At 55.7% G+C, this 25598-nt stretch overlaps 1 protein-coding gene across 1 annotated transcript; it reads right to left on the reverse strand.

Annotated features, from left to right (window-relative positions):
• Positions 1-7155: 7155 nt before the first annotated feature.
• Positions 7156-25443, reverse strand: GNA15 (G protein subunit alpha 15). Its single transcript, XM_044255462.1, has 7 exons — positions 25284-25443; positions 18911-19095; positions 14568-14722; positions 13817-13945; positions 11418-11547; positions 10206-10359; positions 7156-7382 (listed from the first exon to the last, which is right to left on the reverse strand). The coding sequence occupies exons 1-7, from the start codon at positions 25426-25428 to the stop codon at positions 7156-7158; spliced, it is 1125 nt and encodes a 374-aa protein (XP_044111397.1). The 5' UTR covers positions 25429-25443.
• Positions 25444-25598: the final 155 nt, after the last annotated feature.

The following is a 25598-nucleotide window of genomic DNA, read 5'->3' on the forward strand; positions in this document are numbered from 1 at the left end:
GGAGTACCACACACAGCCACGAAAAAGAGTGGATCAGATCTCCCTCCATGTCGTATTGTTAAGTGGGGGAAAATACGAAAAGGTATATGTGATAAGCTGCCTTCTATGAAACAAAGAAGGGGGAAAGAAATATATACACAGGGGCACCTAGGTGGCTCAGTGGGTTGGGGCCTCTGCCTTCAGCTCAGGTCATGATCCTGGGATCGAGCCCCACGTCGGGCTCTCTGCTCAGCGGGGAGCCTGCTTCCTCCTCTCTCTGCCTACTTGAGATCTCTGTCAAATAAATAAATAATAATAAAAAAATCTTTAAAAAAAAAAGAAATATATACACAGCTGCTTGTTTTCTCGAGAGAAACACAGGAAAGATAAACCAGGAAGCAGCGAGATCGGTTCCCTCTGGGGGTAGTAGAGGGAGCGGAAAGGGGATGACCGCCTCTGGACATCGCTGCTCGCGTGATTTTCAAACTCTGTTTTTGCTCTCTGTATTCTACAATAAAATTAAATCCACAAGGTGCGGGGAGGAAAGGTCGAGAATGGGTCATAAACCGAAAACAGAGGAACCGAACTGTGTTTCAGATGAAAACCACAACCACACAGAAATGGAGGAGAAGGAGCCCATGCAACTCTGGCCACGCACTTGTTCTAAAGACCAAAGGAACTACAGAAAAAGAAATATGAACTTTGTGTTGTCGGCTTGTTTTCAGGAGGGGTAGAGGTGTAGTGATTCTGAAACTCTCGTGTGTATTATGGGACGAGCAAAGTAGCAAGTGTACGGATCTTACTAAGAACCGGGTCCCTTGGCGGCACCTGGGTGGTTCAGTGGGTTAAGCCGCTGCCTTCGGCTCAAGTCATGATCCCAGGTCCTGGGATCGAGCCCCACATCGGGCTCTCTGCTCAGCGGGGAGCCTGCTTCCTCCCCAACCCCTCCTGTCTCTCTGCCTACTTGTGATCTGTGTTTGTCAAATAAATAAATAAAATCTTTAAAAAAAAAATCCGGGTCCACGCTGGGCAGGAAACATGATGTAAATTCGGAATGGGAGCACACATCACTCGACCCCATGGCAAGTATCATCAGCGTGGGCCCATGATTCAAACAAAAATCTGTTGCATCACTCTGTGTGCTGAGACAAGCCAGGAACAACAGGCATAGTTCTCCTGCACCCAGATCTCAGGTTCTAAACACCACCTTTGGGGCTCCTGGGAGAGATGGATGATTCCAGGACCGGGGCAGGCAGGGGGCCTGATGGGCCTGGAACATCTTGGTGTGCCAGAGAGTCAGGAAGTGCCCTGAGAAGGACAGGGACTGGTCAGAGACACAGGAGCCAGCCTGGCGGGGCAGCTGCTGGCTAAGCCTAGAGCCGTGTGGGCATCAATACTGAGTGACCGTAAGGTTGGAGAGACGGGAAGTGGTGGTTGTGCGCTGCAGGGGGGCAGGGGGGATCATCGGTGTTTGCTGGGGACAGAGGTCAGGTTTACAAGATGAAAACAGCCCTGGAGGGGGGCGGGAGGGGGATGGTGTATGACATTATGGACGTGTTTAATGCCACTGACTGAAAATGCTTAAAATGGTGCATTTTATGTAAAGTGCATTTTACCACAATAAAATAAATTAGTTGGCAAAAATAGAACATTCTTTCTGTATGACTCAGCAATCGCACTCCGGGGCAACCCCCAGTAAGCCAACGGTCATCATTTTGTGGCCGGGACAGAGTGACCGGCCCAGGCAACGGTCAGTGCTGGGGGTTAAGTTACCGGGTAGAAGTTGGTTGAGGAGCATGGTCTTTGGGTAATCGCAAAGTGTCTTCCAATGGGTTCCTTTTTTTTTTTTTTAATTTTTAATTTTAATTTTAATTTTTTAAAAGATTTTATTTATTTATTTGACAGAAGGAAATCACAAGTAGGCAGAGGCAGGCAGAGAGAGAGAGGGGGAGGCAGCTGAGCAGAGAGCCCGATGCGGGACTCGATCCCAGGACCCCGAGATCATGACCCGAGCCGAAGGCAGAGGCTTTAACTCACTGAGCCACCCAGGCACCCCTATTCTTAATTTTTAAAAAATATTTTATTTATTTATTTGACAGAGAGAGACACAGCGAGAGAGAGAACACAAGCAGGGGAAGTGGGAGAGGGAGAAGCGGGCTTCCCACCGAGCAGGGAGCCCGATGTCGGGCTCCATCCCAAGACCCTGAGATCATGACCCCAGCTGAAGGCAGATGCTTAACAACTGAGCCACCCAGGCGCCCCAATATTTAATTTTTTTTTTTAAATAGGCTCTGTGCCCAGTGTGGAACCCAACACAGGGCTTGAACCCACGACCCTGAGATCAAGAGTCAGTCCCTTAACCCACTAAACCACTCAGGCGCCCCCTACAGATCACTTTTGAGTTAGAAAGAGGAAACTGTCTTTTTGGGGAAGCCCAGTGAAGATGGTGTTTACATCACTAGGACTGTGATAAATGGGCATCCTGGGCGGGAAAGGGGGGGGTTGCTGCTGGGATGTTCCCACGGGAAGTGTGTATCCCCCATCTGACCGAGGAAATCAGCCCCCAGACCCACCCTGAGGCACATCCCACAGAATAAGTGGCCTGCACCCTTCCAAAGGTCGAGGTCAAGAAAAGTCAAGAAAGACAAAGGAGCACTGCTGCGTGTCAAGTCTGGGATGGAAGGGGACCCCCTTGCCCCCTGACCCCAGCCGCTACGGGGCCCGGAGTTAAGTGCGGGAGTGAACCGGGACGGGACTCGAGCGTGGGGGGAAGGTGCCAGAAAACACGGTGTCAGGACGACTGATGGGATTTTCACTTGGGCTATAAGCTGTATATAAGCGAGATTGCCTGAACTTGACCATCGTCCTTTGCTTACATAGCAGAAGGTGTTTGTTCATGGAAATGCACGGTGTTTTCCAGTGAAGGTTGGTGATGTCTCCAACGCACTCTCAAATTACTTAGAAAAATGGAGAAAAAGGAGGTGGTTTCCTATAGAATATAGTGTATGCTTTTAGATCATGCTTATAGGCAGAGACAAAGCAAAAGGTTAACCCCGGGTGGATCCAGCTCTAGGATCTAGATTTCCTTTCTGAAAAGGGATAAATAGTAAATATTTTGTGCTTTGCGGGCCAGACTGTCTCTGTCACAGTTACTCAACTCTGCTGTCATAGCGGAAGCTGCGGGGGACAGTATGTAAACGAATTAGCGCTGTGCCGGTAACACTTTATTTGCAAAAAACAGGCTTGGCGCAGGTGGTTTGTCCATCCCCGACCTAGATGAGGGGCACACGGAAGTTCATTGTAATCGTTTTGCAACTTCCTTCCTAGCTTTGTGATCAGATTGTGGTCCCTAAATATCGCCTCCCAAGAAGCAGGGCTCCTTGGAGAAATGGCGGGGTCCGGGGCCAGGGCAGGGTGAGCCCACAGCATGCCTCGGGGCTAGAACATGAACTCTGGAGTCTGGCGGGGGCATGTCAGAAGGACTGAGGGGCCCACCTGCTGTCATAGAGCAGGACAGTCACCGTCGTAACCGTTATAACCGTCTTGGAGTGCACGGCTCCGTGGCGTGAAGCACTGTCAACACCCCCACCCTCCATCTCCAGAACTTTCCATCCCCCCACATGGAAACTCTGTCCCCATGAAGCACGGACTCCCCACCCCTGCCCCAGCCCCGGCTCCCACCCTCTCCTCTCTGTCTGTGCGGAGGGGACTCCTCTGGGGCCCTCCCGGGAGTGGGGACCTGCAGGACGGGTCCTTCTGGGTCTGGCTGCTCTCGCTGAGCCCCCTGTCCTTGGAGTCTCTCCGCATCACGGCAGGAGTCCGGGTCCCTTCCTTTCTGAGGCTGGATCGTGTTCCCGCGTGGGGACAGACTGCGCGGGGTTTGTCCTTCCTCCCCAGGTAGACACTCGAGCTGCTCCAACCTCTCGGTGTGCAACGTGGGTGTGCAAGCAGCTCTTCAAGACCCTGCTTTCAATCCTTTCAAGTGTGTGTGTTTTTTTTAATAGAACAGTTCCAGGCAAAAGATGCAGAGAAAATGAAAGCATTAGGATATCACCATTTTTGCGGTCCCAAATGATGTCTCTGAAGAACGTTCCCCAATGGCTGCTAAGACCCTCAAGAGAAAGGCTCGTGGGCGAATTTGTAATCGATGAATCAGACTGATGCCCCCTAAACCCAGGGATCAATTTAAACACAGAAGACAGAGAGAATGAGCTGGATGTTCCACTGTGTGTCTCCTGGAGAGGGGCAGAGACGCAGGGACCGGCGCCGAGAGAACCAAGCAGAGGTTCAGTGTGGAGGCTCGCAGGCCCCCCTGGGAGTCCCGTTTCCAAACAGGTGAGTTTGCAGGGGTTACGGGGGAATGAGGAACACATCTGTTGACACTGCGGCTGCCCCTTGCCCCATCCGGAGGCTGGGAAGTTCTACGGGACAAATGACCTGGGTGGGTTCTTCAACAGAGAAATGACCAAGAAGAAAAGGTAGGGGGCTGCTTCCCGAGGAAGAGAGTTACAGCAGCTAATGCCACGTGCGGGCTTGGTTTGTGAGCAAACGTCTGTGACTTGAGCCCATCAGTGACGAGGGACCCTGTCATCGTGGACCCAGGGAGGGGTCAGTACTGGCCTAGAAGGGCTGGGTCTCTGGCCTGGCTTCGTGGCCAACTTCCCCTTTAGGGATCTGTGCAAATGTTTTTAATTTCTTAATACAGCAATCATGAATACGTAATGAGCCCAGTCTGGGTTTCATTGATCTTTTCTACCAACATGTGCTGAGCCCACAAACGTCCACATGCGGCCCTGACTCTCCTCCCTGCTTTTGTAGGTTTGATATCTTCCATGATTTAAAAAAAAGGGTTTTCAAAAGAGTTGGAGGACTCCTCGGCCAGGTGACCGAGGTCCACAGAGGTGGCAGGCTGACGATGCGGCAGAAATGGCCTTCTGCTTCGGTGGCCCTAAAACCCGTAACCTGAGCCCAATCGAGAGAAGAATGCCAGGCAAACCTTCACCAAGGGACTGTCCAGGAGATATGGTCACGTCCTAACCCCCGGGATGTGGGGATGTGATTTTCTGTGGAAACAGGGTCTTTGCAGACGTCATCAAGTTAAGATGAGGTCATTGGGGTGGGCGCCCATTCAGTATGACTGGTGGCCCTATAAGGGACGAGAATGTGGACACAGATACAGACGCACACAAGAGAGGGGTCCACGCGAAGATGGAGGCTGTGATGGAGGGACAAGTCCACAAGCCAAGGGGTGCCTGGAGCTCCCCGGGAGCAGGGAGCAGGGAGGGGCCCTCCCAGCCACAATTTTTACTTCTGCTCTCCAGAGCTGACAGACCCAGTTTACTTTGTTCTAGAAGCTGGGGGAACAAATGCAGTCCCAGACCAGCGTGCTTTAGAACGCCCAGGATCAGCAAAAACAGGGGAAGTCGGGAGCTTTGGTCTACCCGCTAGACTGGCTGCTCCCCGGTTCATGAATCTCGGGGAAAAAGCCAGGAATTTCTCTAAAACTCACAAACGAGGCAAGTCTGAGAAACTGCCATAGCTCAGAGATGCCTCAGGTTGCGTGGTGTCCCGGCAGGGGTCCTGGGACAGGAAAAGGACACGAGGGGGAAACTGAGGAAATCTGAATCTCGGGGGGACTTCAGTTCATGGCGTGTCAATGTCGGGTCATGGATGATCAAGAAAAGGTGCGTGTGAAGGTCGATGTTTGTAACAGGGAAACGCGCCATTTCACGGGGGGACACTTCTCCTTTCACATTTTTCTCTGTAAATAGGACTATTCTGAAAAATAGTATATACTTTTAAAAATAATAAAAAAAAAGAGGTTCTTGGGTGACTCAGTGGGCAAGCCTCTGCCTTTGGTTCAGGTCATGGTCTCAGGGTCCTGGGATTGAGCCCCAAATCGGAGCCCGCGCTCTCTGCTCAGCGGGGAGCCTGCTTCCCCCCGCCTACTCCGCTCCCTGCCTGCCTCTCTGCCTACTTGTGATCTCTGTCAAATAAATACCTAATGTCTTTTAAAAAAATAAATAAATGAAAGTTTAAAAAAAAAAAAAAGCGTGCAAAGAATCAGTATCTTGATGTCACCAAACCACAGGCGGGAGCCTCGGTCAAACGACTGCATGTCTCTGTGTGGGTCTCCCCGCTGACAACAGAGGTGGGCTGAGGACTCTGGGGCACCGTGGTCTGCGGCAAGTGGGACCATCTCCGTCCGCATCTCCACCTTCATCAGAGGTGGATGGTGGCTCCTGGAATTCGGGGTGAGCAGCAACGCGGCTGGGCTCCAACGCCAGCCCCCATCGCACCCTCCCTACCGCCCCAGGCCGGGCAGAGATGCGACGCCACCTCCACGCTCCAAGCGCGTGGGTCCCGCACCAAGGACGTGCCCTGCACGGGTGGATGGACTCCGGCAACTTGTCCCCACCTTCTCCACGCGGCTACCCCACCTGGGACAGGCGCCCTGAGAAGGGGCCGTGCAGTGAGACCCAGGACGCCCCCAAGAAATCACAGGTGTCCGGCCTGTCCTGTTTTTAATGTCTCGCAGGGGCCCCGCTGGGGGGTGGGGGGGGAATAAATAGAGAAAGGTCGTGAGACGCAGCGCCGGGCCCCCAGCCTGGGAAGTGGGGGAAGCGCGTGGGCCTCGGCCTCCCTGGTCTGTAAACAGGGCGAGACACGCTTGGAGGCACAGACTCTGGAAGGAGCAGCGTTTTCGGGGTCTCTCTTCCCGCCGGGGACAGGGAAGTCCCCGCGCTCTCCGGACTCAGGCCGGCAGGCGCCGCCTCCCGTCCGCCAGGGGGCGCCAGACTCCGTCCCTGGGACCGAAGTCGCCCCCCCGCCCCGCCCCACGCCGCCGCCCCCAACACCGGGCTGGCGCGTCGCCTCCGTGGGGTCCCCGGCCTCCGCCCCGGGGAGACCCTACCCAGGGCAGGGCCCCCTCACTCTGCCTCCGCCCTGCCGTCCCAGGCGGCCCGTGTGCTCCCTCTCCCGGGAGGTAAACGGAGGCAAGGGAGGGCCTGGGGAGGGCCGGGAAAGGGGCAGGCGGCGACCGGCCTTCGACCCGCGACCCACTCGCCGCCCGCACCTGGGGCTGAGCGACGGGGGCATCCGGGCTCCGCGAGCCCCAGGCCGCCCGCAGGTCCCGCCCGCCACGCGCGGGCGAGCCCGGGGGCAGCGGCGCCTGGGTCACAGCAGGTTGATCTCGTCCAGGTAGCGGGCCAGGACCGAGTCCCGCACGTCCTTGAAGACCTTGCGGATGTTCTGCGTGTCCGTGGCGCACGTGTAGTGGCTGAAGAGGCGCCGGGAGCGCGGCCCCCTCCTGCTCCCGTCCGCGCCGTCCACGCAGCCCGCGTACATGCCGGTGTACATGTCCAGGATGAACCTCTTGGCTGCCTCCGCGTCCTGCTTCGGGCCTGCGGGGAGAGGAGTGGCCAGTCAGGGTTCGCGGTCCGCGGCGCGGGCCGGACTCTCCCTCATCAGGGCGGCAGGGCCGGCAAGGACGACGCAGCACGGCGCAGGCGGGCGCCATCTTTGGTCTTTCTACAGGGTCACATGACCATCAGGTCCAGCCAATGGGAGCTTCAAGAATGGACTCAGTTGTGACACATGACCTGGGATGAACCAATAAGACTGGGCTCTGGGACTTTGGGCAGAACCGTGTTAAAGAAAGAAGCTCACGTGTCTGGGTTTGCAACTGAGGGGCTGGGAACCTGGAGCTGCGGACAAAGGTCTCTCTGAGAGGGGCAGATGGGTAAACCGAGGCCAGGAGAAGGGGAGGGATGGCCACCCTGGGGAGGCTGCTGACATGCTCAGCCTCTCTGTGTCTGTCTGCGTCTTTGTCTCAAGCCAGAGCCCACGGCCTGGCTCTGCTACTTCCTAGTTGGGTTGCCTTATTCAGTCGTCCCCGCAACTGCTGCGAGCCTCAGTTCCCTCACTTTTAAAATGGGGATCCCAACCGTCCCCAGCCGCCCAGAGTTGTGAGGATTCAATGCAGTCCTGTAGAGGGCTCTGTACTCAATAATGAGAAAGTTGTTGGCATTCTTCCAGAAAGTTAGGATCCCCAGCGGGTAAGTCTGCTGGCTCCTGATCCAGACTGCCTGGGTTCGAATCTTGCCTCTGCCACTCCCCGGCTGTGTGGCTTTTGGCAAGTGTTTGCACCTCCTTGTGCCTCGGTTTCCCCACCTCTACGTGGTGAGAAGAAGGAATTCTGCTGCACTAGGTGCTTCCAATGGGGTTTGATACGTGAGCTGTTGTTATAATCACAGATGTTATTTAGTACAGAAGAGGGAAGGACTGAGTGCCAGAAGTTGGGAAAGAGTTCTCCAGCCTATGGCTGGGAGAAAAAGGTGAGTCATGAAGGTTTCCTTTGATGTGAAAGAAATAATCCTTCAAAACTCTCCACTTTCTCCACATCCCCAAACTCTCCTGGTCGTGTCTGTCATGCTGGAATAAGCTGACATCTGTCTCCCAGGCCCCCAAATCTGATTGGCTGATTGGTCTGATTGGCTGAGAGGGGCTCCCGTGGGCTCTGAGACCTGACAAGGCCAAAGGTCACACCCATGGTGATGTCACCAAGTTTATAGCGGCATCTGCCATGGTTGCCTGTGTATTGGGGTGACTAGCATTCCCCCAAATCCCTGTCCACCCAGAACCTCAGAGCATGACCTTATTTGGAAATACGGTCTTCGGTTGTCATTAGTTAGCCCGCCATGGCGTCATACTGGATTGCGGTGGGCCTGGTAGCCCATGACTGGCGTCCATATAAGAAGAGGAAACACACACACACACACACACGGCCGCGTGACGGCTGAGGCCAATTGGAACGCTGTGTCTCTAAGTCAAGGAACCCCAAGGATTGCAGGCAGCCCCAGAAGCTAGGGGAGATGCCTAGCTCAGATGTCCCCTCAGAGCCTCCAGAAGGAACCAGTCCTGCTGACGTCTTGATTTCGCACTTCCGGCCTCATTACCTGAGGGGGATACACTTCGGTGGTTTCCTGCCACCTGGTTTTTGGCCCCAGAAAATGAAGCCAGCTTGTCTCCAGGATCAGCCATCACTCCCCTCCCTGTACGTGGGTGCCATCTGGCCATCGAGAAGGGAGTCTCTTTGGCTCCTTTTGAGTATGATCTGGCCCCAGTGACTTGGTTGACCAATAGAGTGAGGCATCTCTTGCCATCTGAGACTTCTGAGGCTCCCCCCTGCCAACCCCCTGAGGTTGGAGTCTGGTCACCCCAAAACAGTCATGCTGTGAGCAAGCCCAAGGTTCATGAAAGGACCTGGATTAGGAGACACCAGATGGGGCCAGGTAGGCATGTAGAGGGAGACGGGGGGAGAAAGAGAGAGCAGGAGAGGGAAGGACGGGGAGGCAGGGAGGAAGAGGGCATAGAGGGATCAGACATACAGTGTTGGAAGTCGAAGGGGTATCTCGCTCGCGGCCACCTCAGCTGATGCCAGGCGCATCAAGGATGAGCCCACCCGCCTCAACCCTTCCCAAGTTCCTGCAGCGCAAAAACTTGAGTGATGTCAAAGGGCTATGTTAAGCCCCGATTTAGCGGGCGGTTTGTCGCTCAGCTGGGGTACTTCCACAAGTCCCTTCACAGTGGCCCTCCAAGGAGAGTTCGAGCCCATTCACCCCTTCCTGGGACGCACCCAAACCCCACTTGCCCTCTCTTTAGAATATAACCTGTTCCTGCCCAGGGTAGGGTTATAGTCCTGATTCACGCACCCTCGCCAAGACACGACCGTTGCTACGGGTACCGCGTGTGAGACGGTTGCCGTATCAATGAAAACTGAGCCCTGTGCCTTGGAAGGACTTGTCCAAAGGTCAGGCACTGGTTTCTTTTTGCATCTTCTATCTTAGATAGAGATGACTACGAAAGATTAAAAAAAAAAAAAGAAATCTCCAAGGTCTAGGCTGATTCTGGAAATAGTTGTTGCCACCTTTCAGGTGTGGCTTATGACAATGAACTCTACGGCAGACCGACACAAGAGATCTATGACACCCGCCTCCTTAGAGGCCCCTGTTTGAAGGCACCGCATCAAGAATGATGGCAGCTGTCACTTTCTCCCCATCCTGTAGAGGGGGGCACTGAGACTCAGGACTTGGGTCTGGACCTCAGGTCTGTCCCATCACATATGAAACTCCACTGACTCTAGCCGAGGTAGAGTCTGAACCAGCATTTGTCTTGGGAGCTGCTTTCGGGAGATGAAGGGTATAGAAAGTTCTAGAACCACTCACCCTGGAAACTGGGGAAGTAGGTGGCCAGGTGGGAGGTGGGGATCTTCTCCTCGAGGATGTCAGTTTTGTTGAGGAAGAGGATGACAGATGTGCTTTTGAACCAGGGCAGTTCCAGGATGGTGCCGAACAGGGCCAGGCTCTCCTTCATTCGGTTCTGGGTCGGGGGAACAGGTAAGTTATTACTCCAGTGGCCAGCTTGGCCCACAGAGGAGCACTCCTCCCCATGGGGAGGTGGGGCTGTCAGCCTAACGTCCAAGAACTTGGGGCTCCCCAGCTCCTGCGTGGGTCAGAGGGGCTGTGCCCATGCTTTTGTGTGCCTCTACTGGCTTGACTAGTGTCCCCACCAAGTTCATTTCCCTCTAGAACTTCAGAATGGGACCTTATTTGGAAATAGGGGTTTTCTAAGATGTAATTAGTTGAGAACAAGTCACAGTAGATTGTCACCTCCCATGACAGAGGTCCTTATAAAGAGGGGACATTTGGACAGAGATACATGGGGCTAAGACCATGTGACCACAGAGGCAGAGATGGGGTGTCGTGTCTCCAGGCCAAGGGACACCAAGGACAGCCAGCGACCCCCAGAAGTAGGGAGAGCTGGGGACAGAGTCTCCCTCACAGGCTCGGAAGAATCAGCTGACATGCCCATCTGGGGTTTGTGGCCTCCAGCCCTGGGACAGGAGATGTCTCTCTGTGGCTCCAGCCCTCAGGCTGTCACACTTTGTCACGGCAGCCCCAGCAAACCAGGACATGGCAGGGGTGGGGGTGGGGCGTGCTGCATTCGACCAAGATTTATAGCAGAATGACCTCAAGTTTATTCTGTTGCATTTGGTCTAACAGTCAAAATTTTAGCATCGACCCTTGGATTCCCGAGACTGGGTGTGTGAAACTTTAACCCCTAAAAGCGCAAATGTCTGAAGCGAGCCAGGTCCTAATGAGGAGAAGGGTTCACAAAGGAGCAATGCCCAGCCTTTCTGAATAAAAGCAGGACGCTCTCCCTGGGGCATGACCCATTTTCCCAGGCCAGCTGCATTGTGCTTCCTGGGGCCATGTCTCAGGATGAGAGAGAGAGAGAGAGAGAGTCCGGGGTGTTTATGGATCTGTATCTTAGACTCCATATTCTGACCACGGAAGAGTGGCGGTGGGGTGTTTTGCTCAGCTCCACATCCCGAGCCAGCAGGAGGCAGCGCATCCTGCACCCGCGGTGGCCCTCACCTCCTGGTTGTTCTCCTCCAGACACTGGTCGTATTCACTCAGCGAGGCCAGGTAGATGAGGGCGATCACGTTCTCGAAGCAGTGGATCCACTTCTTGCGTTCTGACTTCTGGCCCCCGACGTCCACAATCCTGCCAAGGATCACCCCCATCAGACCTCATCAGGACCCCCTGCCATGGCACCCTGGACCCCAGGCACATCTGGGGCGTGTCAAGATCCATATTTAATAGCAGCAGGAATGAGGGCCAGGCTCCGGGCCAATGCCTCTGCTGTGTGAGTGCATTTCAGCCCCGTGGGGCAGGTGTTACTCTTGGGTCATTTACACATGGAGAAACTGAGGCATGGGAGGGAAGACTTTGCTGAGCTTCTGTGCTGGGATGCCTGATTTCCACCCCGTGGCAGAAGACAGCAGGCCAGACACATCCAGGGTCTGCCCTGGTTCTGGCAGGTGACCTGGAACCAACTGCAGAATAGTCCAGGACTCAGTTTCCCCATCTGTGACGTGTGCACTGTTCTGTCGGGACCAACACCATCCTGTCTGTGTGTGGCCCAGGACAAGGGCCCAGACTCCACCTCCACACACCGCAACAAAAGCCTGAGCCCTCCCGTCTTCCTCTTCTCTCCTCTAAGAAATGTGGGTCACTGATAACAAGGCTTGCGTCATTTTCCCAGGGACGGGACTGTTACCCAGGCAGCCAACAGGAAATGCCAGAAGCCCCAGAGCAAGAAGGGACTTGCCCCTTTGTATGGAAAACCGGGCTGGTGCCTGTGGTGCCTGTGGCTCCCTGAGTCCAAACCAAACCCTCTTGGCCCTCTTGGGACTCCCTGAAAGCTCAGAGCGGAACGAGGGGTGCATTGGCTGAGAGCAGGGCTCTGGGGATGGAGACGGGTGTGAGGGATGCCATTGCCAGCCTCCCGTCTCGGAGTCTCAGCTTCCTCTGAGCCCTCACTCCACGGGTTAGCTCTGTCCTTGGCCTAAGAACACACTCAAGGCTTCCCCCCTGAAAATCAGCACCTCAGCGCGGGCTCTCCTGGGAGCTTCCCCAACCTCTATTTTCATTCCTAAACTTTGACCAATTCTTCCACCCACATGCCCACCCCCCCACCCATCCGTGCGTCTGTCCAACCACCCACCGTCTGTCATCCATCACCCGCGCACCCCTCCATCCTTCCATCCAGCCGTCCGCCCATTCATTCGCCCACGCACCCACCTCGGCACACCTGCACGCACAGACACTCCCCCGTCCGTCCACCCGTTCGCGTTCCATCTGTCCATTCATCCCCCCACATTCATCAACTTCCACTCTAATCTTGAGCTGATCACCACTAGCAAAGCAGGAGAATCAAGCTCCTCCCCTGGCCTTCTGCGGCTCTCCCTCAGGGGAGGAGGCCGACAGCAAACGGAAAATGATGAACCATCCTTGTAAAGACTATGAAAAGGCCAAAAGAGCATGTTTGAGGGGTCCATCCGGGGAAGCGTGGGAGTCAACATGGGGGAAGTGAACACAACCCCTGTGTCCGGCCCCCCCTCTGCGCCCTGCACAGCTCCCCGCCAGGAGCCCCCGGACACCGAGCTTGCCGAGATCATCAATCCCAGAAGCCACTTCTCTCAGCGTACTCTTCCTGACCTTGCCTTAGTCTTTGACACTGGCCATCATTCTGCCTGGATAAGCCCCTGTTGCACTGGCTGCTTATACCTCCACCTTCCAGCTAAGGCCTGTGTGTGTCCAGCCACCTGCCAGATGCACCAGACTCCTCAGACCCTAGTGCCCCAAATGACTTCATTGTCTAATCGAATTCCTCCATGCTGCTGCCACCACCATGGACCAACATTGACCCCATCACCTTGATTTTCAGATTCTTCCACTCATCTAGTCCTGCCCCTTCCACATGCAAGACGATTTTTGCACCACCCCTTCAATACCATCCCATGCCCGCTGCGCTTGCCCTTACCAGCCCTTCCTGCTTGGATCATGGTTCCTGCCCCCTCCTGCGTCTCCTGACCTCCATTCTCACCCCCCAAGAGGATCACCCTCTGAGCTTCCCCAGCCCTGAATCAATCCCTCTGGAGTACCACTGACCACAAAGTCGCTGTTCCCCCTAGCCAGCAGCCCTTCAAGATTTATCCTAATGATCTCCTACTCATCCTTCAATGCCCTAATACCAATGTCCTCTCCTTAGGAAAACCTGCCCTCCGAGAGCTCTGGTTGCCCCACTCTGGGATCTTCCAGCCTCAGACTTGGCTGTAAGGGGGCTGAGGGTGTCTAGATCTGGCTCTGCCCCCTTCAGCCTGGAAAGCCCTTGAGGACTGGGACCAGGAAACTCCTCTTCATCCTTCAGGGCCCCAGTTCCTTTGCCCTCCCATAGGAAACTTTTCCCAACTCTGGGCTGTGAGCTCACCGCAGGTTGGTCTTCTGCACGGAGAAGCAGTACTCATTGATGCCAGTGGTAGGCATGCGGCTTCGGAGCACGTCCTGGGCTGTGGGGATGTAGCCCTCCTCAGTGATGCGCTCCAGGTGGGACAGGTAGCTGTGGAGGGAGGAGCCCTGAGGCCCAGTCTTGCAGCCTTAGTTTGTTTCTCAGACCCCCCACCCAAAGCCCAGTGAGGCCCCTGCTCAGGGAGGGGCCAGGATCTCTGGCTCTGCATGTGGCCCAGAGCATCACCCTGACCTGGAGGAGCATCGGGAAGAAGCAGTTTTACCCTCAAGCTGAAAATCAGCATGACCTCAAGGACAGTATGAACTCAAGAACAGTCTCACTTGGCGGGGGGAGGGGGAAGTCACCTTCGGGGAGCTGTCACCCAGTGAATCTGTCCCAAGAAAAGTCTCAACTGTCAAATCACCCTAGAAGCTCAACATCGTACTCAGGACAGTGTCACTGTGTGATGATGAGCAGTGTCACCCCAGGAATGAGGTCACCGCTGGTCAGTGTCCCCCTGAACGACATCACTCTGGAGGAAGACCGTCCACAGCCAGCCCACCCCACAGCATGTCCCACAGCCGGAGCCCACCAGCCTGGAGCCTGACTGTCCAAGAGCGATCCCCGGGAGGAGATCCTCACTGGCTGCATCCCAGCTGAGCCCTGCCCCCCACACCCGCCGCCCGCAGCCCCACACTCACTACACACCCGCCGCCCGCAGCCCCACACTCACTACACCGCCGAATCAAGCAGGTGGAACTCTCGGCGGCGCTCGTAGCACGCCCGGATGCCGGCGTCGCTCCACAGCCACTGCATGGCCACGGCGTAGTGCTTCTCGAAAGTGGTCACCTTGTAGGGGTCCTGGCTCATGACCACACCGGCATAGTGCTGGGGAGGGAAGCACAGGGAACTTCAGGACAGCCTGGCAGGGCAGGGTCACACACATCCCTGCAAGTCACTGCCTCTCTCTGCTAGGGAGCCCCCCACACCCACACTGCAGTCCTGCTCCACCCCTCTGCTCTGCTCCGCACCTGTGTGTCCCCGGACAGAGGGCAGAGAGGCAGCAGAGAACACAGTGGGGACATCAGTTCTAGTTCTTGGATGCCTAGGGGGCAAGTTGCTACGGGACCCCCCACCACAGACCAGGTAGTGCAATGAAGCCCTGTGGCCAGGTCTCTCGGGGAGATGGAGGCACGCGCAGCCCGAGCTGCCTGCCCAGCAGCCCTGCGTGTTTCCCCTTCTTCCTCCCAGCAACCTCCACTCCATCTCTCCTCCTTTCTTTCTAGCAGGAGGGCGTCCGTGCCTCTCAGACTTCCTGTGTTGGCCTGTGCATGTGCGGGTGTGTGCGCTGGTTTGTGCACACACATGGGTGTATGTGCATGTGGGCTTGTAGATGCCTGTGAATCTGCATGTGTGTGGTTGTGCATCTGGGCACATGCATGTGAACTGTGTGTTCCTCCGAGAGTGGGAATGTAACTCAGATTTCCACAATCTCTAATTAACACCATATTGAGGTCCTTGCCAGTGCTATACAACAGGAAAAAAAAAAAAAAAAGGAAAGGTATCAGGTTTGGGAAGGAATATGTTATGCTGTGGTTATTCACAAGTAACATGACTATAGGTAGAAAATCCCAAACAGCCTAGAGATGAGCTGTCAGAATAAACAAGTTAACTTAGCAAGGTCCCTGAATGTGAGATCAATAAACAAAAATCAAACGGGTGGCTGTATATTAACCATTAACCAGTGGAAATTTTTAAAAATGTAAATCTCATTTACATGTTAGTTAGTTAGTTCTGAAAGATATCAAATACTGAGGAATAAATCTAACAGCAGATGTGAAAGCCCTCTACACTGAAATATAGAAAACATGGCTAAGAAAAATTTAAGAGAGCTAAATAATCGGAGGGCTGTGTCATGTTCATGGATTGAAAAACTCAGCATTTTTGAAAGCTTCCAGTTCTCCCCAGATTAATCTACAGATTCCATGCAATTCTACTAAAACCCCAGAAAGATGTGAAGGGGTGTGTGTGTGTGTGTGTGTCTGTAAAAACTGAAAAGGTAATTCTAAACTTTATGTAGAAATGCAAAAGGGCCTGGAGTAGCCCACACAATTCTGGAGAAGAACAAAGTGGCAGGATTTACACTAGCAGGCTCGAAACCTAGATATTAGGAAGCTACAATTGTTAACATGAAGTGATAGTCACTCAAAGGTACATAAAAAGACCAATGGAACAGAACAGTGAGCATTAGTGGGTCCAGGTACATTTGAACACCTGATTCATCACAAAGATAAGACTGTGGTACAGTGGGAAAAGCATAAGAGGTATTAGCATGATTGAATATCTGTCCTGGGGGAAGCAAGGCAAGGGGGGGTGAAAGAAAAGCAACATAATCCCTGCCTCACACCCTACCCCAAAATCAATTTCAGGTGCAATGTAAATCTAGATATGAAACAACAAAGCCCCCTTTAAAAGACAGCAATAGAGAGTTTTATCATGACCTTGGGGTAGAAAAACATCTCAGTCTGGCTTCAACCTCCCTCCCCCACGAACAACACATTATTAACCAGAAGACTGACACGCTTCATTCAAATTAAGAGCTATTCATCCAGACACCATGAAAATGCAAGGAACGGATGGGGAGAAAATATTTGCAAAATACATAACAAAGTTCTCATATCCAGAACACACAAAGAATATGCTACAAATCAGTAAGAAAAAAAACTGATATTCAAAAAAAAAGGAAAGAAAGAAAAAAAATCGGCAAAACTAAAAACAAAAACAAAAATGGGCAAAAGTTTTGAACAGGTGCTTCACAAAAATGGAATATCCAAATGTCCAACACACATATGAAATGGTGTGCAACCGCCTTATTAACCAGGGAAATGCAAATCAGAACCACAATCAAAGATGACCAAGAACGCACCAGAATGGCTACAACGAGGGGACAGCATCAGGTGTTGGCTAGGATTTGGGGCAAGCAGAACTCTTTACACACTCCTGCTTGGAGACAGTTTGGTGTCTCCTCCTGATCTAATCCACTTTCTGACCCACATCGACTTCTATGCAGATACCCAACAGAAATGCACAGGTTTTCATAAACTATATATGGTGGAAAGGAAAAAACCACAAGTATACCCCCAACGATGGAGGAATTACAGATGCGCTGCACTGTGCAGTGCCAGAAGCCAGACATGGCAGAACCTTCCATCTAATTCCATGTAGGAGAAGTTCAAAAATAGGTGAGATGCTGATGGAAGACGGGATAGTGGTTAGCCCTGGGAGGGGGGTTGGGTAGCGATGTTGGGAAGGGGCCTCTCTTCTCCTTCTCGCCCCAGGCAGTGGTTACACACGTGTCTTTGCTTTGTGATGATTCACTGAGCTCACCATCGGGCTTCTCTGGCACGTGTGTTTTATCTCAATAAAAACATTATTCTGTAAAGCAAAGCGGTGTAACCAAAGGTGGTGGGGTGGATAGCAGGTGCTGATCTTTGGTCTTCCACTTGTGGACTGTGAAAATTTAGCCAAGTGTCTCCCCTCCTTGAGCCTCCTGTTTTGCATCGAGGAGATGGGGACGATGGCTCCCAGCCGGAAGGGGTTTCCTGCTTACTGTGCCCTACTACATTCCAGGCACATTTTGAGAGCTTTCATCACTTTTAATAGACCACATTCTTTTACCAGGTGCTACCAGCCCCATTTGGTCTCCCAAAGTCCTTGGACCAGCTCAAATTCAAAATCAGAAGCTTTCTGGTTCGAGAAAGGTGAGGTCATGTCACACCTGTCGGGATGGCTATTATGAAAAGCAAACAAAGGACAGGGCTGGTGTGGATGTGGAGAAGCTGGAGCCCTTGTGCCCCACTGGGGGAAATGCAGACTGGTGGAGCCGCTGTGGAAAACAGCATGGAGCTTCCTCCAAAAAATCAAAATAGAACTACCCCGGGATCCCGCAACTCCACTTCCGAGTGTTTGACCAAAATAATTGAAATCAGGATCTTGGAAAGATATGAGCATGCCCCGTGTTTCCTGTAGCCCCATTCCCAGCTGCCAAGGTGTAGAAACGACCTAAGTGTCCACCAGCAGGTGAATGGATAACGGAAACGTGGTGCGCGCACCCACACACATGCACACGCGCACGCACTCACATGCACATGAGCGTGCACACACACACACACACATCGGAATATTACACGGCCTTACAAAAGAAGGGGATTCTGCATTAGGTAACCGGTCGAAAGAATGTGGGGGCATCACGTTAAGGGAAATAAGTTGGTCACAAAAGGACAAACACTGCAGGGCCCCCACTCACATGAGGCGTCTAGAAAAGGCAACCCCCATGGATGCAGAGAGCAGAATAGGGCTGCGGAGGTGGGATTTGGGGAGCTGCCGTCCAAGGGGCACGACGTTGTAGTTAGGCAAGGTGAATATGTCCCAGGGATCTGCCGTCACCAGCCCTGCCTGCTGCACATGGAGATCGGTTACAAGGGCAGAGCTCGTGGGGAGCGTCACCGAATAAAATTTAATGAGAAAGGGATGTGACATGTGCGTGCGCAGCGGCCCTCCCGCAGCAGGACAGGCAGGACTCAGTCCAACATTCCTCTGGTGAAATAGGGGCTGGTTCAGGACTCCCGCCCTGGCCATCGCGGGGGCCAGAGATGACCGAGCCGGAGGGTCCACGGGGGAGGCAGGAGAGGGGAGCCACTGCCAAGTCACCTGGGATGCACGGAAGACCCCCAGGAAATTGCTGGATGAACCCAACATGATCTGGGGGCCCAAAGGACTCGGCCATGCCCCACATGCTGACCTGGGGATCTGAGGGGACGTGGTCCTGACCTGGAGGATCCGAGGGGACACAGTCCTGACCTGTGGGGGCCTGAGGGGACACAATCCTGACCTGAGGAGTCTGAGGGGACACGGTCCTGGACTTTGGGGTCTGAGGGTGCACTCCTGCCCTGGGGGTCCTAGTGGATACAGCCTGGGTTTGGGAGTCTCCAGGGACGTGGTCCCATCCTGAGGTCCAGGGCCCCCTCCCGCCCCCGCCAGCTTGAAACCCAGGAGGGGGGGCCCCAGGATGCTCACGCTGCTCTCAGGCCTGCTGAACGGGATCTGCAGCCGGTCCATGGCCTCGATCATGGCCCGCATGGAGACGAAGATGTTCTGGTAGACGAGGGGCCGGAAGCCCTTGCGGTCCTCCTCCGAGTAGCCCGCCCCGTGGATGATCCGCATCTGCTTGATGAACGTGCTCTTCCCGCTCTCGCCGGGCCCTGGGGAGGCAGACGGGCAGCTCAGCCTTGGGGCTCCCGCCGCGCTCCCCGCCTCCCCCATGCCTTCACGGCCCCAATCCTGGCTTGGCCAGGGCCGCGCTCTGCGACCCGGGACCATGGCCTTCACCTTCCGGGCCTCAGGCTCCCCCGCTGTAAGCCGGGGTTTGCGACAGACCCTGCCCGCCAGCTCCCAGGAAAGGAGTTCACTGTGAGGGGCTCCCGGGGGTGGGGGGGGCAGCGAACTATCCTGCGGGCCGGGGCTCCCGGGGGTGGGGGGCAGCGAACTATCCTGCGGGCCGTCTGTTTCTGCGTGGCCGGCTTTGAAACCTCGGACGCTTTTTACGGTTATAGTTTTTAAATTTTTAAATGATGGAAAGGAATTTTTTTGAAAAAGTCTATTTTGTCACATACAGAAATGATGTGAAATTCGTGGGTCAGTGTCCACAAATAAAGTTTTATTGGCACACAGTCGTGCCCGTGTGCATACAAACGATCTATGGCTGTGTCCTCGATACAGGTAGATGGGCCGTCCGGCCCCCGGGACTGAGAATATGTACTGTCTGCTTGTACACGAAAATTCGTGGAGCCCTGGCTTACATGATGCCTAGACAGTGCGAGCTAGGTCAGCCTAGGGTTCACTGTTAGCAGCAGTCAATGCCCTGACTACAGTACGAATCACTATTATTACTATTTGCTGTAATTCTGGGGGCAGAAACTTTAATGAAGGAAATAGAATAGAATAAATCGTGTTTAGCTGATTCTAGCTGAATGTCAGAGAAGGCCTCTCAGGGGAGGTAATTTGTAGAATTGAGATCTGAAGTCTGGGAAGCTTGCTCTTGTGCCAAAATGTGGAGGAAAGGCACATCATGCGGAGGGCGCAGCCCGTGCAAAGGCCCTGGGGCAGAATCAGGCCTGGTAGTCTGGAGGAACAGAGAAGAGGCCATTTGGCTGGGGCAGAATGGGGGAGGGAGAAAGAGGGAGAGGGGGAGGGCAGGGAGGGAAGGGGACTGGTGGTGCAGGGCCTGGGGACCAGGAGAGGACTTGGACTTTGACCCCAGGGAGGTAGGAGCCCTGGAGGGTGGTGGGGTGTGGAACACCTGACCCAGGTAGCAAGGATAGACTGTGGCGGGCAAGACAGGCCGGACCCAGGTGGAGAGAAGGGCACATCTGAGAGCTCTTCGGGGGACAGACTCAACAAGACCTTGCTCAGGGATCAGAGGGTCCTTGTAGGGCCGACTGCACGATTCACGGGCCAGGTGCGAGAAGAGGCCCTTCTGAGCCCAGAGCGCTGTGGGCCCACCCTGGTCCCACACCCAGAAAGCCAGCCCTGGGCTTGCGACAGCGTCACTAGGATCTCCAACAGCCTGGGCTGGAAAGTCAGACACACAAGGCTCAACCCCGCCGCTGTCCGAGCTCTGGACCCTCGCTCCCGGTGTGCCTCTGTTTCCTCTTTTGTGCAGTGAGTGTGACAGCCAGGCAGGGCACGTGGTACCAGGAGGTCCCGCCAACACCTTCCTGCCCTGCCCAGCTCCTGGGGGACACTGGCGGTGGGTCCTTCCAGGGACAGGATGGCGGACTGGAAGGAGGAACAGGAAGCAGCAGAAAAGGAAGGGGTGGTCTGGTTGGAGCCCAGAAAGAGGAAACGGAGCAGAGGGAGCAGAGGGAGGTGTGGGGGGGGGAGGTTTTGTCTTGCATCAGCCCCCCAGAAGCTCTGTACCCCCACATATCTGAGGGCAACAAGGGCAGGCTGGGAGAAACCGGTATCTGTTAAGTCCACGGGACTCGAGGTCCAAGAGAAAGACCAGCTTTTCTCTTGCCCTGAGGGACACCAGCAGGGAAAGGGGAGAGCAGCTGCGCCGTGGGTCGGGTGTGCGGGCTGGGCTGGTGCCAGCCTCCGCCGTCACCTGCTCCTGGTCCTTGCTGCTTGGCGGGGGGACCCAAGCCCGTCAAGTATTTAGGGGTAAAAAGCCGTCAGGCCTGCCACTTACTTGCAAGCAGTTCCGGGGGAGACATGAGTACGGATTATTAAAAACGTGAATACATAATAAAACAAATTGTAGATACGATAATGCCTTGTCTAAAGGAGGGCCATACACACATGTCTGGTCACGCAGAGTGTGTGCACATTGAGAGGGGGACCGAGGCCATTCGGTAAAAGGCCAACATTTGCAGAAGAATCGGGCGCCCCTTTTCCACGAGGTTTGAACGTGTCTCAAATTGCAAAGCGAAGGGGGTGGAAAGCTTTCGTGCAGCGTGAGCTGGAGGTGCTGGAGGCGACCGGGGAGCGGAAAGTGGCCCCGTCGGAAAACCAGTGACGTTCTCGGCCGTGACAAGCGTGCTGCCCTCTCCGCTACGCGAGCGCGAGGGGAAGCCGTTTAGGAGTCGACAGAAACTGTCTGCCCTACCTTTGCCATTTTCCTGTACCTCTAAAATTATTCCAAAATAAGGCGTTTCCCCGCTCCCCGAGCACCCGAGCAGCCCACGCCACGGGTCCACGGGCTGAAACTGTCCAGCGCGGAGCCACACGGGTCTGAGGATCACGGGGTGTCTTGGGTTCTACGAAGGGAGGCGTCCAGCTCAGCCAATGTCCCTGCGGGGCAGCGTGGGAGTAACGCAGCCCTGAGCCCAGCACGCACCGCCGCACCAGAGCCTCCCCGACCGGAGGACGGCTCTTGGCTCCCTGTTCGTGTGGGGAAACGGAGTCCCAGGTGGGCTCATGGGCCTGTTGTGGGCCATGCAGCCGACGGTGGCCGAGCTGGGACGCAAACCTCACTCCACCTGAGCCCAGAGCCCCTGGGTTTTAAGTGGGACACCGGGAAGTTCCCATCACGATAATCACGGCGAGCGTCCGCCCGGCCCTGGGCCAAAGCCACCTGCGCCCGTCCTCGGTCAGTCCTCTCGCGACCTCACTGGCTTACCATCTGCAGAAGACGCCCAAGGGTCAGAGAGGGGAGGTGATTTTCCTAGGGCCACACAGCCAGCAGCAGACTTAAGCCCTAACCGCTCTTAAACCAACAAAACGGGGTGCGGCCCGCCAGCCAGGTGAGGTGTCACCCCAGTGTCAGACGACATCATCAGAGTATCAGGTGACATCATCCGGCTTGGGGGGCCTCGGTCTCCCCCGGGGGGTGCGGAGAGCAATCCCAGGCCTCACAAAGCAACAGCTAACTTGATGTTTCTCTCTTCTCCTCTGGTTTGTTAAAGGGAAAAAAAAATCCTGGTCACCACCCGCACCACAGATCCTGTGACTCATGAATGGGTCACAGACAGAAAACTCCAGCCGGTGGAAACCCCTCTTTGCAGCCCAGGACCGTCCTGAAGCCACGAAGGGTGCCGGGACTGCTCAGCCCCAGGCTCCCGGGCGGCTTCGGGAAAGCCCCTGGTGGGGCGGGGGGAGGGGGGCGCAGGGACAGCTCTGCCCACCTGGCGGGCCAGAAGGGAAGTGGCTGCTTCCTTCTGGGGACGGATGAGGAAGTGGAACCTCGCAGACACCGGGAAGAGCTGTGCCAACCCTGGTCATCACGAGACACCCGTGCGGCTCCTTCCCTAGGGGGTGGCAGCTCCAGGAAACGGGGCCTCGGGGGCTCGGGGAGTCAGGTCTGGGCAGCTGGAGGGCCGGCGGCTCAGCGTCCATGTCCAACTCAGGCTCAGGCTGGCTGCCGATCCCAGACCGATCCTGTCACCTCCCTGGGCCTCAGTTTCCCCATCCGTCACTGAGGAATCAGGGCTTTTCTCTCCAGGGGGCACGTTCGCAGGGAGGTCAAGTGCATGGGCTTTGGACCCAGAATTCTAGGTTCTGACCCAGGCTGCGTGACCTTGGGCTCACTGCGTCACCTCTCTGAGCCTCAGTTTCCCCATCTTATCTACCTCCGGCGCTGCGGACAGAGCCAGCTCCTCCGATGGCTTCGTTCGCTCTGATGCGCCTCACTCCCCAACACGTCAATGGCTCCCTGTCAGGGACAGGCTCCTGGCCCCTCAGCCTGCTTCCTCAAAAAGATCAACCACCTCCAGGAAAAAATAACTTTTGGATTCAATTCCTGTTTTCAAGAAGGGAGGGGGGTGTGGAGGCCACCCTCAGGGCTGGGGATGGGGGGCAGGTCAGGATCACAGACCACAGGGCCACCAGCAGCTCATGGGACGCGGACAACCTCCCCTCCCCCCACCTGACTCCAGCAGAAGGGGCTTCCTGAGTGGGGCTGGCTGGGCAGCGGTCTGAGCTGTGGGGGCCGGGGACCTCTCCTCCCCAGGTCTGGCACAGCTCTGGGGATCATCGCCCTGACACAGGACTCACCCATTCCCTTATTCATTTATAAAGTTTACTCTGAGCATCCGCTCTCTGTCGGGGTCACCGTGCTCCTGGGCCGGAAGCTGGGGACCAGGGAATGAACGAGAGAGACACGGTCCCCACCTTCGTGCTGTTTGCTGTGTCCCTGGCGAGACAGACCATGGAAAACAGTGAACCAGTCTAAGAGAGGGTCAGTGAGCGGGTGCTGGGAAGAAAGATCACATGGATCAAGTGGAGGAAAGAGAAGGGTTGGGGGCCTTTGTAGCGGGTGAGTCCGGGAAGACTTCCCGGAGGAGGCGACGCATGGGCCATGCTGCCTGGAGTGAGTGCACCAGCCGTGCAGAGGTGTTCTGCTTCCAGAAGAACAGCACGTGCAAAGGCCCTCAGGTTCGGGCATGTGAACTTCAGGTGTGCAAGGACAAGCTCACCGGCGCTGATAAGCCCGAGCCTGATGGACGGAGGGAAAGCAGGCAGACAGCACCGAAGAGAGGGCACCGCCCCAAAGGCTCACGGCCTGGAAGGGATGATGATGGGTTTGGTGGACAACTGAACGCCCGTAACTTCGACAGCTTCGAAGAAACGGGCAAGGCATTTAAAAGGCATTGACAACCAAAACTCACTCAAGAAGAAATAGCCTACCTAGCCCTAATCATATTATTATTAAAAGGTAATCAATCACACATCACGTACCATACCTACCATTACTGGAACAGCCTACCCGGGCTGAAGAAATCCGAGACAGCTATTAAAGCAATTAAATTCCTAATTAAAAGCTTCCAGGCTCAGACAGCCTCATTGGCGATTTTACCAACATTGAACGAAAACAAAATAGTCCATGAAAAAAAGCAAAGAACCCAAGTGGTCACCCACGGGTTACAGGAGGGAGAAGCAGGAGCTGGGGTCCGAGAGGCCACGGGGCCGGAGGCTGGACCTGAATGGCCAGCTGCCTTGGAAAACTAAATTGCCTTTTACCAGAACTACGTATAAGCCTAGACTGAGAAGGGCCTGAAGCAGGTGCCGTCCCGGGGTCCCATGGCTCTACCGCTCCGGGCCCCGCCCACTGAGCCAGGAAAGAGCGAGGCCACCGCACAGACGGCCAGCCTCCTGGCCCGGGGCCGGCCGGCCAGCCCCCCTGACTCCGGGACACCCCACACCTGCCCAGCCCACCCCCCTCCCGTCCCTGCTAGGGCTCAGGATGTCCCGCGCAGGGTTAGGCCTGTGGGGAGCGGACACGTGAGCTGGACGAGACCGCGAGCTCTCCCGGGCCTCCCTTCCAACGTGCCAGCCCTGTCACTCCTCCCTTCTACCCTGTTTTCTCCTCCTCCTCCTCACTCTTCTTGCTGCGGAAATTATTTTGTCTGTTTGTTGGTGTCTGGGCTAACATCAGTCTCCCTCGTGGCAAGAGATGAGGTCCACGGCGGCTGGGACATTGCCCCTGCCCGTGGCTGCTGTGCCCCAAGAGTCACTCACTGTCTCTTGAATGAACGAATGAACGAAGAGTCCATCAGTCCGTCAGTCCGTCAGAGCCCACTGGCAGTGCTGGGCCCAGGGCACTCGGCGGATAGTCAAGCCCTCCGTGGGGCAGGCCCGCGGCCGGGGAGAGGGCGGGAGGGCCTGAGTAGACGCAGCCGCCGGGAGGGCCTGGGCGGGCTGCAGCGCGGAGCTCATGGCTCCCTCCCCCCCCACACACCGAGGCCGCCGGAGCCGGTAGGGCGGGCTGGGCCTGCTGCCCCGGAGGCCACCTCCACTGCAGCACCTGCCCCTCGAGGTGGCCGGACCCGGATGTCTCTGTGCCTCTGCCTCCTCGTTCCCAGACGCTCCCGGCCTGGTGGGGGGTCTGGTCGGCACCGTGTCCCCGTCCCGGTCCCGATCCCTGTCCCGGTCCGGTCCCCGCCCTGCTCACCCAGCAGCAAGAGCTTCAGCTCCCCACGGTCCCGTTTCTTCTGCTCCAGGAGGATCCTGTTGATCTCCTGGTCGATGCGGGCGGCCGCCTTCTCATCCTCCGTCAGGCACCACGGGCAGCAGCGCCAGGTCAGCGAGCGGGCCATGGCGGGGGTCTCAGCGGGCACGAGGCCGCATGGCCCCGGCCCCCGAGGTAGGGCGCCCCGCCCAGCCGGCCCTGGAGAGGGCTCTTGGCAGTGGCCCGTGGGGGGGGGGGCACCCCTAGAGACCCCTGACGTCCCGGCCTTGGGCACCGGGCGCCCTGAGCGGCGAGGCC

Source organism: Neovison vison, chromosome 6, assembly GCF_020171115.1.
Source record: "Neovison vison isolate M4711 chromosome 6, ASM_NN_V1, whole genome shotgun sequence".
NCBI classification, from domain to species: domain Eukaryota; kingdom Metazoa; phylum Chordata; class Mammalia; order Carnivora; family Mustelidae; genus Neogale; species Neogale vison.